The sequence below is a fragment of the Protobothrops mucrosquamatus genome, unplaced genomic scaffold, assembly GCF_001527695.2.
Source record: "Protobothrops mucrosquamatus isolate PMUCROS unplaced genomic scaffold, P.Mucros_1.0 scaffold2159, whole genome shotgun sequence".
NCBI lineage: Eukaryota > Metazoa > Chordata > Lepidosauria > Squamata > Viperidae > Protobothrops > Protobothrops mucrosquamatus.
The window spans coordinates 89,177-107,078 of NW_015388255.1; the positions used below are offsets into that span (position 1 = coordinate 89,177).

The following is a 17,902-nucleotide window of genomic DNA, read 5'->3' on the forward strand; positions in this document are numbered from 1 at the left end:
CCACAGCCACTCGGTCTTGGAAGGGTTGAGCCTGAGTCTGTTCCTCCCCATCCAGACCCGTACGGCCTCCAGGCAACGGGTCATCACGTCAAGGGCATCGTTGGGGTGGCCTGGGGTGGAAATGTACAGCTGCGTGTCATCAGCGTACTGATGGAAATCTTAAAATCTCTTTTTAAAAAGCTACCTAAGCATGCATGGGTTTTTTTTGTAATTTTTTAGGAATAAAACAAGTGGCAGAAGGGAACTATATAATCAGACAATAACTTGTGTGATGCATTTGTCTATGAGAGGGCAGTTATTACACAGAAGGATATTGGGAGAGGATGTGGATAGGCAAGCCTATCCATAAACTTCCAAAAATTGTGGCTAGGATTAGGAGGGGAATAGGGAGGAAGTCAAAATATAAAGAGGGAAGGGCAGAATGCCTGAAAGGATCAAGAAATGGGGGAAGAGACCAAAAACAACTGGTAATTGCTCAGAAGACCATGTCTTGGTTACCTGGAGATTTTGGTAACAAAATAACAAAAACACAAGGCATTAAGTTCAGACTACCCAATACTCGGTAGTGTTTTGCATGAATCAGGGCCAATGATCTAGAATGATTTCATCTCTTCTTTAGAGTCCACCTTCAAGAAATTCCATGGAAGAGATTAAATTTAGATCACCAGAGCTTCCAAACTCAGAATTATTCTTTTGGTTTCCAACCTGGTTATTAGTGAGGGTCATCTGCTTCTGAAGTTTTTCTAGCTGCTTCTTCAGTTCCTCTTTTTCTTCATTCATCCTTTCCCTGTCACTCCGTTCCCGCTGGAAATCCTCCTCAAAAATCTTCACCTGACAGAAAAAGAGGGACTTAAATCCTAGGATCAGACACTTGCGCCCCCAAATTTATGTTCTACTTGTTTCAGCACTGATGTCAGGAAAACACAACACACAGAAACTTAAATTCAAAACCAGTGCCATAAGTTTTATAAAGCATGGAGTCATCTGACAAAGGAAATCCCTTCTTAAATTTACACAACACTTTCTGTTCTGGTTTAATCCATTTTTACTCTATCTTCCTAAGATAAGATAAGATAAGATAAGATAAGATGATAAGATAAGATAAGATAAGATAAGATAAGATAAGATAAGATAAGATGAGGTGAGGTGAGGTGAGGTGAGGTGAGGTGAGGTGAGGTGAGGTGAGGTGAGGTGAGGTGAGTAGGGTAGGGAGGGTAGGGTAGGGTAGGGTAGGGTAGGAGTGCTGTGAATACAACAATAACTGCCTCTCATTAATTCTAAAAAAAACCTTTAAAGATAAAATGTTTTCAACATGCTTTCCAACTGATACAACACACACAACTTTTTAAAATGGCACTTAAAGAATTAACAATATTATTTCTGATACTAATAATCAATTAATGAGATCCATCAGTGAAACTAGTACAATATTAATACATAGAGTCCTTGACTTATAACCACAACTGGAACCAGAATTTCCATTGCCAAGCAGGACTCTTGTTAAATGAGCCGCATCTGATTTTATGACCTCTTTTTTTGCCACGGTTCTTAAAGGAATCACAAACTTTGGATGCCTACTTGCTGTTTCAGAAGCTCGTTCTGGGTCATCACTTCCTGGTGCCGGAGACTTGGGTTAGGATCGTTTTTGAAGGCTGAGGGGGAATGAGGAGGTGCTTGGAAGTTCAGAGCCTCTTCTAGGGCCTGAGGGCAAGACAAAGGGACTGTAAGAAACCTTTCCTGGCATAACACGTGTTCTTTCCAGCAATGGCAATAGATATAGAATGATTCTACTGCCTAGGAAAGACCATCATCTGGGGAAAAAGATTCACACAGCTAAAAAAAAGCAGAAGCGGAACCAGGCACAAATACTCTCAATTCTTTAATAAGATATACCCACCTTATTTAGTCGGAGAATCTCCTTCTCCTGGTACTCTCTTTGCCTTGTGACAGGAACCAATTGATCCTGAAGAAACTTCACCTTGTGCTTGAGGTCCTTCACCTCCCGGCTGAGTCTCTCTTTTTCTGCCTTGGGGGTAAAAAAGAATAAAGTGGAAGGGAGGGAGAGGAAGGTGTATAAAAGGAGAAACACCCCATTTCCATCAGGTGTGGAACAATGAATCCCCTTTCCTGCCTGAAAGCCACCTCAGAAAAAATGAGAGGGAATAAGAGGCCATGGACAGGGTCTACCTTCAACAGCATGTCAGTTTATACAAAAAAGCCCATGAAGTTTTGATGCCCGTCAAATGCAACTGGCTGTCGTAACGGTCATTCTCAAATATCTCCCTCCCATAGAAAAACTCCTAACTGCTAAAAAAAAAAAAAGGTATTCTGTCTCATTTGTTCTGTGGTGTCCAGAACGCACATAGCAATGTGAACCCTGATGGAAAGAAAGACAGAAGATTCTCAACAGAGCAAAGCACCTTCCAGAGAACGTGAACATGAGAACATTCAGAAATCAAATTCAAAAGTAAAAGAGCTCACATGGATTTTTTGTAGTTACACCACCATAGAATTTAAACTGCTAAACCCCCTTTCATCCACTAGAGGGCTGGCCTTTCCCAATTCTTTCTGTGTTGCTCCTGCCTACAAGGCCTAATGAACTGAGTGAGGTCTGTCTATACAGGTAGTCCTCAACTTACGACCACAACAGAGCCCAAAATTTTGTTAAGTGAGTTTTGCTCCCTTTTACGACCTTTCTTGCCACAGATGGTAAGTAAATCACCGCAGTTGTTAAGTTAGTAACACAGTTGTTAAATGCATCTGGCTTCTCCACTGACTTGGCTTGTCAGAAGGTCGCAAAATGTGATCACATGACCTCAGGACACTGCAACTGTCATAAGTACATGCCAGTTGCCAAGTGTCCGAATTTTGATCACATGGCCACAGGGATGCTGCAACCGTCTTAAGTGTTGAAAAACAATCATACGTCACTGTTTTCAGTGCTGTTGTAACTTGAGGCACTTAATAGTCACTAAGCAAAGGGTTGTAAGTCAAGGCCTACCTGTAGAAGACATGGAAATGACTGGTTCTGTCACCACTTTCTACCAATAATATTTTGTTAATGTTCTTAATTTGCACCTTGATATTTTTAAAGATTTAAGACTCATTCTCACAGGGAGTTACTACAGAAGAACCGAAAGCAGGAATAAAGGAAAAATGCTTTCTATGCTACCTGTCTGTCAATCCATTTAGAGTCTACCTCAGTGAAGATCTCACCTGGAAAATCAATACAACCCAGGTGGCCAGAAAGACCCAAAAGAGACTCCACTGCCTCAGGGTCTTGCGAAAGAACAAAGTGGAACAACGACTGATGACCTTCTTTTACCGGTCCACCATAGAAAGCATCCTCTCACATTGCATTATGGTGTGGTATGCTGGCTTGACAGCCGCGGATAGAAAGACATTACAGAGGGTGGTGAGCACAGCATAAAACATCATGGGCTGTCCCCTGACACCACTAGACGACATCGCTAGGGCCCACTGCCTTAGAAGAGTGAGGAAAATCCTCAGGGACGACTCACACCCTGGTCAGCACTTCTTTACTCTCCTACCATCGGGCAGGAGATATAGAAGCATAGCCAGTCGCACCAACAGGCTGAAGAACAGTTTCTACCCATGGGCTGTCAGACTCCTGAATGGGAAATAACTCCATGTATGATAGACTTGCGGGGCCAGTGCGTTGTGCAATAAGTTCATGTGGTGTAATAAGATTGTGTGTTGTTGTCACTGTGAATTGTGTCGGGGGGTGCACGAAGGGAGGCTTAGCCAATCTCATTGTACGCATGTTGTACTTTGACAATAAAGGTTGATTTGATTTGATTTAGAGTTAAATCTGATGTAAACACTATTGTTTTAGGCAAAAAATGTAAATACATTCCAAGTGGGATTTTGGACTATACCTCTTCTTCTTCAATTTTGGATTTTGCCAAGAGAAGTTTGCGGTCAAAATCCCTCTGTTTCTGCTCCCGCTCTGTCTCCAACTCTGCTAGGGCCTTTTGGGAGTCAGCAAGTTTCTGCCGTAGATCTGTTATCTGCCAGGAGGAAATGTTTTTTTTTTTAAAAAAAAAATGCAAAATGCCCTCATGCAATTTTAAATATCCCATACGAACAAAACCAGTACCTTACAATATATAGTTTTATTTAGCATCAGTCTCTTACTATATGGCATTCCTGCATCAAATATTCAATTTGGGGAATAAATGCATAAAATTTCATTCTGGCAATTTTGGCAGAGATCCTATGATTATCTTACGACGGTATCTCGTATTGTTTGTATTATTGCTTATGGTAAAAATAAAGATACTGGATTTTTAAAAAACAGAAAATTGCATGTTGGTCTTATGGGATTGACATTTTCTATGTCTATAGTTAGCAGCTGTGATTAAGTGTAATTTTATTTTCTTTCTTTTTTTTTAATTCTCAGAAGTGTTTATATCTTCTCAAACTAATAAAAGAAAATGTCTTAAAACAGATATCAAACAGACAGTGCTATTGAGACCTTATGACTCAGCTAACATTCCTGTATTCTTTCATTTGGATAAGAACAAGGCCACCTTCATCTTGTGTCATACTATCAGAAACATCTGAGATACAGCTGTCCCGGAGCTTTGTCATTACCTTCTGCTCATACTGCTGCTTCATGGACCTGAAATGATGGTCCCACTGTTTATTCACTTCCAATAGCTAGAGGGGGGGGAAAAATGCATCAAGTTATTTTGGACACACTGCCTTACAGCCTTCCTCCATTTGACACAAGAAGCCACAAGGCTGAAATGTAACTTTGTTTTGTTTTCTAAATCAATAGCCCTATATTCCGCATAGGCTCAATCAGGCATCGCCCCTATTGCTAAACCTGCTGGTTATCACACTTAGTCTATTCTCAAGCTTTTCCTGGACAGGAAGAGGGATTACCTACAGTACATGCAGAGGGCATACTTGAGAGGACACATTCAGGAGGAGCTCAGGTGATGGTTAGATTAGGGATATAATAAATAAACAAAAAGAAGCAGGTAACATGACAGTTTGGGATTCTGGAGAACCCTCCAGAGGATAGTTCTGGACTAGAAGGTAAACCACGATGTAAAAAAGATGCTGAGACTCTAGAAAGAGTACAGAGAAGAGCCACAAAGATGATTAGGGGACTGGAGGCTAAAGCATATAAGGAAAGGCTGCTGGAATTGGGTATGTCTAGTTTAATGAAGAGAAGGAAGAGGGGAGACATGATAGCAGTGTTCCAATATCTCAGGGGCTGCCACAAAGAAGAGGGAGTGAAGCTATTTTCCAAGGCGCCTGAAGGCAGGACGAGAAGCAATGGATGGAAACTAATCAAGGAGAGAAGCAACCTAGAACTAAGGAGAAACTTCCTGACAGTTAGAACAATTAACCAGTGGAACAACCTGCCTCCAGAAGCGGTGAATGCTCCAACACTGTAAGTTTTTAAGAAGAGACTGGACAGCCATTTGTCCAAAATGGTATAGGGTTTCCTGCCTGAGCAGTGGGTTGGACTAGATGACCTCCAAGGTCCCTTCCAACTTTATATTATTATTATTATTATTATTATTATTATTATTATTATTATTATTATTATTATTATTATTATTATTATTAACCTCTATTGTTTATTTAGTAGCAGCCATCACCTGATATAAACTCTTTCTGATTCCAAGAAAAATTCTTTTGTTTGGCTTACCTCATTGCGCTGATGTTCAAGTATCTTCACTTTCTTCTCACTTGCCCCCAACATGCTCTTCCCTGCTGCTTGCTCCTCTGTAGCTCCCTTCTAAAAGGCAGATTCATATCAGACCTTGAGCAATCATTCAAAACAGCAGCTCCATATTCAGAAGTTGGATCTATCCCTCTTTTTCCCCCCAAAATCTACAATCTAAGATACTGCACATCTCAATTCCATCTTTCCCCCAATATTCTGGATATGACAGAATTGAGATGATGAAAAATACCAGTGACCTCTTAAGAGAAGTTGCTATTCGACTGGTTCTCTGATAAATACCCTTAAATCTTCCATTTCTGAAAGCAGGAATTACTGAACATAAAGATTTCTCTATATTGGGAGATTCACTCGAGGGAATGATGGGATGAGACTGGTAGCCTGGTTTTAGCTTTTTTATAATTTAAGATACTTTATACTTTGGCCACCTAATGAGAAGGAAGACTCACTGGAGAAGAGCCTAATGCTGGGAAAGACTGAGGGCAATAGAAGAAGACAGTGTTTGCCTGCAGACCCAGAGGCCTTAAAGTATTTGTGACAGAGTAATGATGCAGACATCTTAGAAATCTATAGCTACTAGCAGGACTCACTGGAGAAGAGCCTAATGCTGGGAAAGATTGAGGGCAATAGAAGAAGGGGACGACAGAGAATGAGGTGGATGGATGGAGTCACTGAAGCAGTAAGCATGAGCTTAAATGGACTCCAGAAGATGGAAGAGGACAGGAAGGCCTGGAGGAACGGGGTCACAATGGGTTGGACACGATTTCGCAACTAACAACAACACAATTTAAGATATTATTCTTTTATTTTGATTTTGTTATCTGTTATTTATTGCAAACCCCTGGGAGCTGATCCTGAATCTGTCTGCATGTACATTTAGTAAATACATGTTATGCATTTTTTCTTAAAATTACAGAAGTTATGTTCCAGATACATTCTATATTTAAATCACACACCCATGCACCATTGTGTCAAAAGATGAAAAATATATGATAATTTGATGTTGAAGCTAAGATTATGTTCTTCCTTCAGTTTTAAATACATGTTACTTTTGATTTTTTTAATCTATCCCTTTTACCATAAAGCTTACTTTCAGATATAGCTAGGCTCACATTACTGAGAGATACCTTCCAAGCAGTTTGAGGCTAAATGTTATCAGCATATGGCATAGGATAGCAATCCAATCTAGGCTAAAAACCTCTTACCTGTTGCTGACCAGCATATTCTGTATTTTCTGCTTTCACACTTTCCTTACTTCCCGTCATCACCATCTTTCTGAGTTCCAGATTCTCACACCTACATTAAAAAGTCATCGTCATCATCATCATCGTCGTCGTCATCATCATCATCATCATCATTTTAGGTTTGCAGAAAAATATGTAAAGGCAGCTGTCACAGTAGCCATCATTCAGAATAAGATTTACTTTAAACTCAGGGACCAAAAAAATCTAATAACTAAATTAGATCATTTCACTGAGGATAAAGATAACTATACTGGGCAACAATCACAGGCAACCTGCTTCCAGATACCATTCAGTGTAAATGAGTAGAAGAATATATTCTTTACTTCCTGCTGATGAGTTTTGACATGGAATATTTAGAGGACAGAGGATGCTGGAGGAGACAATCCTTTGGTCTGATCTAGCCCTATCTCCTTACATTCTTGATATATGCTTATGTTTTCCCCTATCATGGAACATCTCCCCAAAATAGCACCATACTATTTGTTAGATTTCTATTCTGCATGGCCAAAAACATGCTCAAAATATCTATAATGAGTCAGAGGGGGAAAAAAGCCATAATTATCTTTCAGAAACTATTTTTAAATGGAATGTGGTGATTTGGCGCCTCCCTCAGCAATTAAATGGTAGTAATAGGGACAGTGGTGGGATTCAAATATGTGAACAACAGGTTCTCTGTGTGGATGCCGCTTCCGGAAGTCCATTCTGGGCCTGGGTAACAAAAATTTAGCTACCGGTTCTGCCAAACTGGCTGAATCCCACCACTGAATAGGGATCAACTTTATTAATCAGGAGCAATCCAACTTTTGAAAGAAAGACACTTATGGAGGATATGATATTTGCTACTAAATTAACAAAAGGCTTAGCATACATAACATCTATATATGTGCACAAATACAATCAACCAGTATTTACGATACTGGTTTAGTATTTACAATACTAGAGTTGCACTTTAACAGAGCTCAGCAGGAAATATTAAAGGTGTCAATTTTTTTTATTTTTTAAATATATCTTTCTTCTGACCTTTGCTTATTTTTATTTTGGAGATGCTATCTAATTCTTCTCTCCCTCTGTATGTCCATGCATCCCTATAGATAGGTCAAGCAGAGAGCTGCTCTTGAGTTATTTTTCTCAGTGGGCTGAAACAACCAAATGTCTTTCTTTTCAATGGTAGGGAAATTACCAATCTAAATTAGTACAGAATTAGTGAGGTTGTTCTTCAATATGAATATTCATTAGTTTTTCTCTTTGCTTGATTCTATGTAACTTGAAGAACAATTCTTACTGAATTAATCTATAACAACTCTATTACCGCCTAAAGCAGGGGTGTCAAACTCAATTTCATTGAGGGCCGCATCAGCATTGTGGTTCCCCTCAGGAGGCCGGGTGGGTGCAGCCTACTGAGTGGGCATGGATGGAGTGGGTGTGGCCTACTGGGTGGGCATGGCCAGCTCTACATCATTCGCGTCAAGGGTGCCTATGGGGGCCTGGGCAGATCTGAGGGTCTCTGGCAGAAGGGGGTGGGACCGGGGCAAGCGCCAAAGCAAGGTCCATTTTTTCATTCCTCACAAAGGGTGACACCTCCCCAGCATGCACCCAGGGGGCAGGGCCAACACAGTAGGGGCTGGTTCCTCGCTGTTTCTAGACGGCCTTGTGGAGCTAAGATTGAATGTGTTTCAGCATAGATGGCCACCACAAAATTGTACATTGGCTCCCGGCCGGCCTGGGCCAGGGCCAAGGCAGCGGGGGCCGTTCCCTCACTGTTTCCAGGATGGCTTCGCGGGCCACATGAAACCATTTTGCGGGCCACATCCGGCCCCCGGGCCTTGTGTTTGACATGTCTGGCCTAAAGAATAAAACAATACCCTCTCAATTGTTATTATAAAAAAACAATCCCAGAAACATTGTTATGATTCTGTATGTTATTTTAAACTACTGCTGGAAAGGCAGGATATAAATCTAAGAAAGAAAGAATAAACCAAAAATGAAATAAGATACATAATTCAACATATATGCATACCATCTTGTGAATTTAAGGCTACATTTACTGGTTTGAAACAGAGTTTGATTTTGATTTAGAAACTGAGCTAGAACAAGTTGTCCATTCTTGTCCAAGCAGCTAATGGACAGCATGATAACATGGACAGGATCTATGGCAGAGCAAAATAGTTCTCTTATCCCCTGCTTGAGAGCTAACTCAATCCTAGAACATAGGTTGCCCAGGGAGCGTAGAATTCATATTAGAACTAGGTATCAAGGGCACCATCTACTGGAGAATTAAACACATGGCTTTTTACAAAGCAGATGCAATTATCACCCCACAATTCTAGCTAAAAGATAAGGTCTGGACTGAAATAATCATGATATTGAGGATAGAGCAGTGGTGGCGAACCTATGGCATGCGTGCCAGAGGCGGCACTCGGAGCCCTCTCTGTGGGCACACGTGCCGTTCCCCAGCCTTGCCTCCTCCCCACGACCCCCTCCTCACCAGCAGCCCCCCTGGAAGAGAGTCGCCCCCGAGCGTGGCCCACACAGAGCACCGTAGCCAAGGACATGGCAACCAGGCAGCGTAGACAAGATTCTGCCCTCATGCCCCATCGTGCACAGTTGATGCTGCAGGGTGCGGGCAGAGGGCGTGGCCGCCATGGCGCTGCTGAGCTGCCTGGGCGATCGGCGGTGGGCCCTGGAGGCGGTGAGTGGCCCTGTGGGCAGGCAGGGTGGGGGCGGAGCAGGGGCAGAGCAGGGGGTGGAGTGGGGGCAGGGCCAGTTTTTGGGCACTTGGTCTCTAAAAGGTTTGCCATCACTGGGATAGCGTATTCAGAAAAGCTTCACTTTTACTAGCTGAAGCCGGCAGGATACAAATGATATCTGTGGAACTAAAAACAAAGGACAACAATATAGTCTCCATCAAAAGTAAGGAAGGCTCCTGATGCTCTGGATCAAGCTGTTTTAGTCATTCTCAAGCACATTCACAACTGAATGTGAAAATAAACCTTGTGCCTCTGTTTCCAATTAGAATCTTTTAAAGAACCGCAAATCGAAAATCCATTTTTTTCTGAAAGATCTCACAGATCATAATAACTCTTATGAAAGGAAAGCCATTTCTTTTTGGTAAGGGAGAACGTGTGAGCCAGTACCTAGCTTCATTGAGAAGGAAGAAAAATATTTCTCCATGAGCTATTCTGATCTTTCACAAAAAGTTCTGGGTTAGGAAAGATTTTCTTAACCAAGTGAGATGCCCAATCCAAACAGGTCACTGCTAGTGCTAGGCTCTTTTTCTTTGGGACTTGTGGGCACAGTTTTATGCTACCCTATGCAAGATAAGTAAACTAGCATTCAAGAGGAAGGTCCTCACAATTGTCTTCTAAACTTTACCTGTTTTTTTCTGGCCTTTCCCTCATTAAGTACATAAATGGTTTGGACCAATGTTTAGACTCATTCTGCACCGTGCAATATGTGGAAATTCCCTTATCACTCTCTGGGGCTTCCCAACGTTGTAACTTTTTCTGTAGAGTACTGGCCACATTGCTGCTCCTTCCTATCAGGTAGATTAAAGTAGATTAAAGAATAAAGTTGATACTAGAATCAACATGTGTAGTAGCACTAATGTATCCACTCCAAGATAGGGGACTTTTTCCTTTTCCCCAGTTGTATGCTTGCTCACCAACATTTATTCCTTTCCCCTCCTGATGTTCACTCACCTTAGTTTCTCTGATATCTCGTTCCTTTGCTCTAGTTCCCTCTCCAACTTTGTCCTCAGCTCCTCATTTTCATTCCGTAATTGTTCACACAATGTCTGTTTGAAGGAAAAAGAGAAATTGAGAGAGAGATACAGCAAAGAAAGAAAGAAAGAAAGAAAGAAAGAAGAAAGAAAGAAAAAGAAAGAAAGAAAGAAGAAAGAAAGAAAGAAGAAAGAAAGAAAGAAAGAAAGAAAGAAAGAAAGAAAGAAAGAAAGAAAGGAAGGAAGGAAGGAAGGAAGGAAGAAAGAAAAAGACCTATGCATTGTACCATATTTCTCAAGAGTCATTTGAATATTTGCTGAACCATATACTGTAGCAATAGCAATAGCACCTAGACTTATACAGCACTTCATAGTTCTTTACAGAACTCTCTAAGCGGTTTACAGAATCAGCATATTGCCCCCAGCAATCTGGGTCCTCATTTTACCAACCTCGAAGGATGGAAGGACCCTTTGAGTCTGAGAGCTGAATGCAACAAAATTTCATTTTAATGTATGCCAATTAGTGTACATTCAAAGTGACAATAAAGTTATTATTCTATTCTACTCTACTCTACTCTACTCTACTCTACTCTACTCTACTCTACTCTACTCTACTCTACTCTACTCTACTCTACTCTACTCTACTCTACTCCACTCCACTCCACTCCACTCCACTCCACTCCACTCCACTCCACTCCATTCCATTCTATTCAAGGCTGAGTCAACCTTGAGCCAGTCAGGATCAAACTGCTGCCAGCTGACAGAATTAGCCTGCAATACTGGATTCTAACCACTGCGCCACCACATATATATTTCATCTATGGTTTTTATTTCATAAATAAAAACACTGCTCAAACAAAATTGCCTTTTTCAATCTGCATCTATACATTTAATTTAAAACAGCAGTATAACATACATAACAAAAACATAAATGGAATAAGCGCTTTAAATAATCAGAAAAATTACTAGACTGCAAAGATATGGTTAATTAAAAACATCTCTGTGACACAATAAAGCATCCAAGGGCTGGAGAGAACAAAACTATCCAATGGTCTTACAATGAAATAGCCTCTTTGGAAGGCTCATTTCACAGAGGCACCAATGCTAAGAAATCTTAGTAGTCATGTATTGCACTGTCACATCAGAGCATGGAGGACAGATCTTCTAAAGTAGTACAGGGTAGGAGTGTACAGAGATATGGATTTGTTCAGGTCTGATGAAAACATTGAATGGTTTAAATATTTTCAACAAGCTTCCAGCAAGAGGCCACCTGTCTATCTTTTAGTCTGAATTAAGCACAAATCTCACCACCTCTTTTTTCAGATGTTGACACAAATATCCAACTGGATTCTTTCAGTTCACACCTCACCCCTAAGAACCTCAAAATGGAACTGAGAAATAGTGAACAGTCAAATTTCATTTACAGTAACTGATAGGAATTGGATCTTCTCAGTCCTAACTGGATACCATCACTAAATATTAAGGTTGTGCATGCTTCAAAAATGCTGAAGTGCTTCAGATCTCATGAAAGCATGACATGTCTCTGTTACTCATGAAAGCAGCCAAACTTCTATATGAGGTTAATCTGCTTTAAAGCAGGGGTCCACAACCCCCGGTCCGTGGACCAGTATTGGGCCACGGCATGCCAGCAACCGGTCCGTACAAACAAGCAAAGCTCCATCCGCAAGATGCAGGCAGCACCCAAAACCACACATCCTCTGGTCCATGGAAAAACCTCTCTCCACGGAACCGTGGTTGGGGAACTTTGCTTTAAAGAATAGCATAGAAGTCTTACATGTATGTATGTTTATTTTTTTATCAAATATTAAAATTTGAGAATATAAAATACCAAGCAGTTCTTACAAATAATTATTGAAAGATACACTTTACACTATACTTGATCTTAATTAATCTTAAAGGGAGTGTACTGAACTGTTATGGACTGTTGTGATTGCAAATAAATGTATATACAACTGTATACACTTTATGCTATATTGGTTGCCTCTAATATTATGAAAACCTTGGACAGGAAGAAAGAACAGGATTCAATCCATCTCTGATAAGAGAAACTTTCTGTATTTGCTAGGATCCCAAATGGAATTCTACCCCTCCTGAATAAACATAACTGTTTTTATAATAAGAGAAAAATTTTCACTGACTTCAAAGGGATATGGTTTCTTCTGCCCTACCTTGGCCTAGCTTGCCCATTTCATCCCTATGGGCTAGTTATTGCTAAAGTAAGTGATATGAGCAAAACCATGTCAAAGCAGCCCCAGAGAGAATTTCTCAGAAAAAAAGGATAACCATCATTTTCAGAGGTGACACAATTGCCCCTGCACATTTTACTAATAAGAAAATGTATGTCACTACCAAGGAAATATTCTTTCTCTTTTCAGCCAGAGGTTTTACTGATCAGTTTGTACCTGGGGGAAAAAAGTTTTTCTGATGCTTTAAAGATCTGCCTGACAAGGCCACGTCTTATATCCTTTGAAAGTTTGGCATCCTTGTTGGAAACTGACACTTAAGGAAAGAATGAATAAAGGAATACCTTTATGTTTCCTAATTGGGGTCAGGGAGTCTTTAAATGACAGGTGATTATTTATGGCAGGAACTGCTTCAGGACAGTGGAATGCCACCATGCATGACAAAGTGATTTTGAGTAGTCACAGAGTTTGCAATGAAGTCTCTACCCAGCATGAGCTCATAAAAGGGACATAGGCAAATGGAAATCTAAGCTTAATAAGGAGCGATAAAACTGGACCAAAAGGCTTTTACTCATTTGCCCAAAAGATGAATGGGAAAGAGCAGTATTAAGGATGTCACAGAAATAAAAGAATGAGAAAAAAAGTAAAGGGCCATAACATGCACGATGAAACCAGTTGACCTGGGATGGTTGGGTGCATAGGAAATATTTTTATGAGATGACCTGTACCCCAACTGTTATGGCCACTCAGTGGAATTGGGGGGAAAAGGAAAAAAAAAACACAAAGATGAGAACTCAGGAATACAGAGAAGCAAATGAATTGTGCACATCTACCAGCAGCCCTCGGACCTGAAGAATGGATGTCCTCTGCTCGTTCTTGTGCACTTTGGAGGCCAGGCGGTTAAACTCCAGAGCCATGCGCCCCAGATGGGCAAAAAGCTGGGTTTTGTCAGACTCCTCAGCGAAAAGACTCAGGGTGTTCTCGAAGCGCTGAAGGTGGAGCATAAGGTTGGTGTCCTCGTTCAGAAGCGGCTCTAAGTCCTGCAGAAAATGATCCAAAGTAGAAAATGGTATCAGAAAAGCATTTGCTCATTTTTTTTACTTCAACATAGACCTGGATAATTCCTCAAATATGACTGCCTGATGTGACTCCATTCTGCACTTTCAAAAAAGCCATTTCTGTTTGTTTGTGGTGGGAAGGCACCTGAAAAAGATTTATGCTACACAGGGAGATGGAAGAACAGGTCTTCTGCCTCTTCTAGCTTTTGTATGAGAAATCTTCTCGACCACTCTCAGAGAGAGCTGCTTTTTGCCCCTTAAGGTCCTATTCGCTTAAGTGGAGATCAGAAAACTGTCCCATTTGGGGATTGCTCTGGAGAATACCCAGTGTTTTATAAAGTAATTCATTTTTTTCTATACTAGGGATAAATCTATCAAATCTATTGTACCCCTTCCCAAATTGTCTCTTTCCCCATGAAATAGAATCCCCATCACATAGAACATACTCCAGACCCTTCTGACTCCTCTTTTCTCCTATCTTCAACCTTTACAATAATTCAGTTTAAGAGATGGTGTGTGTGTGTGGGGGGGGGTTCTCTTCAAAAAAAAGAGGGATTTTTCTCTTAAGACTGGACTACAAATCCAAGGCTAGCATTTATTTCCCTCTTCAATGAAGACGTGTATCTGGGTTGATGTTGTGATTCGTTGGGATAGTACTTACCCTTGTCAGTAATATTCTGTGTTTCCAAAATGACTCATTACAGAATTTTTACCTCTTTTACTCCTTTATGATTTCCCTGTTCCTGCTTTCCTAGACAATTTCCCATGCATATAAGTTAGTATTTATTTTCCATATACAATTTTTTTAAAACTCAAGAAGCTGGCAGACATACCGCTACTGAACATTACAAGGTTTTTCTTGTTCCATAAAACTAATCTAGGTTAAGTTTCTTTGGCACTACAGGTGCCAAAACCTCTCAGTTCAGGATTGAGTAGAAGTTGAACTGGACATTTAAGGATTATTGTTCCTTGGAATTCCCACTGTTCTGCGGGGTGTCGTTAGGACATATTTTGGTTGTCATTTGTGACTGAGCTATCCAGAGCTTGGTTTCAAAACTGGTTTGCAAAACCAATGCCAAAAAACCTTTTCTCCTTCTCATTGAGCAACTATAATCCATTCCCCACTTAGGATAATGGAAAATGTTTTCTTATGGGCAGACTGTATTGTGATGTGAATCACAGATTGCTTATTCTAAAAGTAAGCATGCTGTGTACTCCTAGAAAGCTTAACTCTGACTGCACACTGCTGGAATGCTACACTTTGCCTCAGCAAAGGGAAAGTAACAATAAAACAGCCTAAAATGACCTCTGCTCCAAATTACATTTCCAGATAAGATTCCCTGCAACCTCAGAGCTGATCAAAGGAATTCAGCAAGCTCACACAAAGCTAAAAGTGGGAAAGGAGACAATTGCTCACCCCTTACTGGTAACTCCCTACTCCTCACCTCCCAAGTTCCCATGTCGAAGTGGGAAGGCAAAGGCATGATGCATTTTGCATTTGCCTGAATGGAGACAATATTGCATTTGCCTGAATGGAGACAAAAGCCACTGCATAACCAACCAGAGGTTCCTTTTTAAGAGCAATCCCATTCTGATAAAAATGTCCACATCTATTCGAGGAGATATAGATGCTTCCTTCAGATTTTCCCCATCCAAATGAAGGATATGGAGGATTTGGAACGAGATTTCCAGCTAAGATTACCACTTTCCAATAGAGGTGAAAGCACAAAGCAAAACACACAAAACCATTTTAAAAAATCCTTAACTTGCGGTTCCCTAAAGGTTTTATTACTAACATGTCAACATAGCCACAACATGACAGCATCCCATTAATATCCTGGTCCCAGATCCTAGAGAAAAGCTGGGTCTTTCCAGCCTTCCAGAAAGCTGAAGGGGTTGCCATATGGGGGGGGGGGGGGCTGTTGCATTAAATCAAGTGGCATGACAGAAAAGACCCACTTGCTAGAAACCCCCAAGTGACATTGCTTCACCGGTGGGATTGGAGCATGCCCACTCTGCTGAAATGGGCAGAAACCATCAGGGATCTAAAGGCAGCCACCACTGCTTTGAACTGCATCCAGAAGCCTACTTCACCTCTATTTCCACTCTAACGGATGAACCTTCCACATCTGGGCCAACGTTTCTTCTTTCCCATCTTAAGAATGCCTTTTCCTATCTTCTGCTCTCCAGTTCCAGAATCTCATTTTGCAGTTGCATTAGCAACTGAAATTTTCATTCCAATAATTGCAAGCAGTCTGTTCCTCAGACATATCCTAAACTTACCTCCTTAATTTCAGAAAGCCGGCCAAGCCTTTGCTACTGGAAGCTACAGTTCACTCTTCAGAGTTTTGAGCACATAGAACAGACCTTTTGCTCAACAGCAAGCACAGTCAGCTTGGTTTGCCACCTCACAGGCAGCCCAGGCGAAAGGAATCTTTGAAAGTGAAAGCCAGGGAAATACTACCTTTTGCTCAGCACCTATAGCTGACTCACAATCTCCTCCCATTCCAGAGGCTGCCCCAATGGACTTGGTTCAGGAAAAACAAAATCCAGTCTTGCAAGAGACTTTACCCATTTCTCTTGCAAGTGATTCATGAGGAAACGATCTCAAGAAGGAACCACAACCTGTACATCTATCTTCAGTCTAAGGTCTTTATTGCCTTGTAAGTCAGAATATAAGGGACTTTCAAGGAACTTAAATACACTCAAGGTAGATTCTCGTTAGATTTTATCTACTTCTCCCTGGGCAGAAACTTTTCCCAAACTCTTGCCCTCAAGATGTGGCAGACTGTCACTTCTGTAATCTGCCAATATGGCAAATAACCAACTATTATACGTACGAAACAAAGATGTTAACTTAGGGGTTTTTTTCAGGATGAGGTGAGGGAAATTACAGATGTAACTGTACATTTTTAAATGTAAGCCCCAATGGGTCTTTTTCTCCCAAATATCATAGCTACACCATACAGCAACAAAAAGAGTATTTAGGCACTCTGTTGCCAGGGAAATGGAAGTCTTTACCATTTTTATATCATTGCCTAGCTAGCACTTGGTAAGTATTTTATTACAGATGCTTTTTATGGATTTAGCCTGTGGGTTTCCAGGTCTTTCTCCACTTTACATTTAATTATGGAACTAACATGCTTTTCTATGGAGACCCCAGGCCATTGGGGTCTTCAGCTCCTCTCCAGTACATGAGTGAAAGAGGCTCAAATCATTTTTAGCTGCACCAGTGTTAAAGTAAACTTTTTCCCTATTATTCCAACAATGCCAATGACACCCTCAAGCTATATATAAAACCTATCAACTTTTGTCATCTAGTAACACAAAAAGAAGTAATTATAGAAGGGAGACGCAGGTCAGCAACATGTATCCCAATATTATTTGTGCTGATTTTAAAAACAGAGAGAACTTTCAACTCAGATAAGATCCTACGGTCTGGGAAGATTCTTAGACTGATATGCTGATATATTAATATAAAGGAATTGGGTACGTCTAGTCTAGGGAAACAAAGGACGAGGGGTGACATGATAACAATGTTCCAATATTTGAGGAGCTGCCACAAAGAAGAGGGAGTCAAACTATTTTCCAAAGCACCTGAAGGCAAGATAAGAAACAATCAAAGAGAGAAGCAACCTGGAACTAAGGAGAAGTTTACTGACAGTGGAAGGGCTTGCCTTCCGAGGTTGTGGGTGCTTCGTCACTGGAGGTTTTTAAAAAGAGACTAGACAGCCCCTTGTCTGAAATAGTATAGGGCAGGGGTGTCCAAACTTTTTTCAAAGAGGGCCAGATTGGATGAAGTGAATGTGCTGGAGGGCCGAACATTTTTCCAAACATTCTTTGAACCATTACAATTAAATGCAAATGAATTATTTTATGCCTCTTTCCTCTCCCTCTCTTTCCTCTTTTTCTCTCTCTCTCTTTCCTTTCCCTTTCCTCTCCCCTCTCTCTCT

The 17,902-nt window shown here is 40.9% G+C and overlaps 1 protein-coding gene across 1 annotated transcript in view; it reads right to left on the reverse strand.

The window, feature by feature from the left end:
• Positions 1–17,902, reverse strand: part of TNIP1 (TNFAIP3 interacting protein 1) — a 71,629-nt gene that overhangs the window by 7,504 nt on the left and 46,223 nt on the right. Inside the window, exons 6-14 of the mRNA XM_015824210.1 lie at positions 13,725–13,931; positions 10,668–10,762; positions 6,931–7,021; positions 5,690–5,779; positions 4,618–4,683; positions 3,900–4,031; positions 1,898–2,026; positions 1,579–1,701; positions 706–831 (exon numbers count right to left, since the gene is read on the reverse strand). Coding sequence (XP_015679696.1) covers positions 706–831; positions 1,579–1,701; positions 1,898–2,026; positions 3,900–4,031; positions 4,618–4,683; positions 5,690–5,779; positions 6,931–7,021; positions 10,668–10,762; positions 13,725–13,931 — 1,059 coding nt within the window. The remainder of the gene's footprint in view (positions 1–705; positions 832–1,578; positions 1,702–1,897; positions 2,027–3,899; positions 4,032–4,617; positions 4,684–5,689; positions 5,780–6,930; positions 7,022–10,667; positions 10,763–13,724; positions 13,932–17,902) is intronic.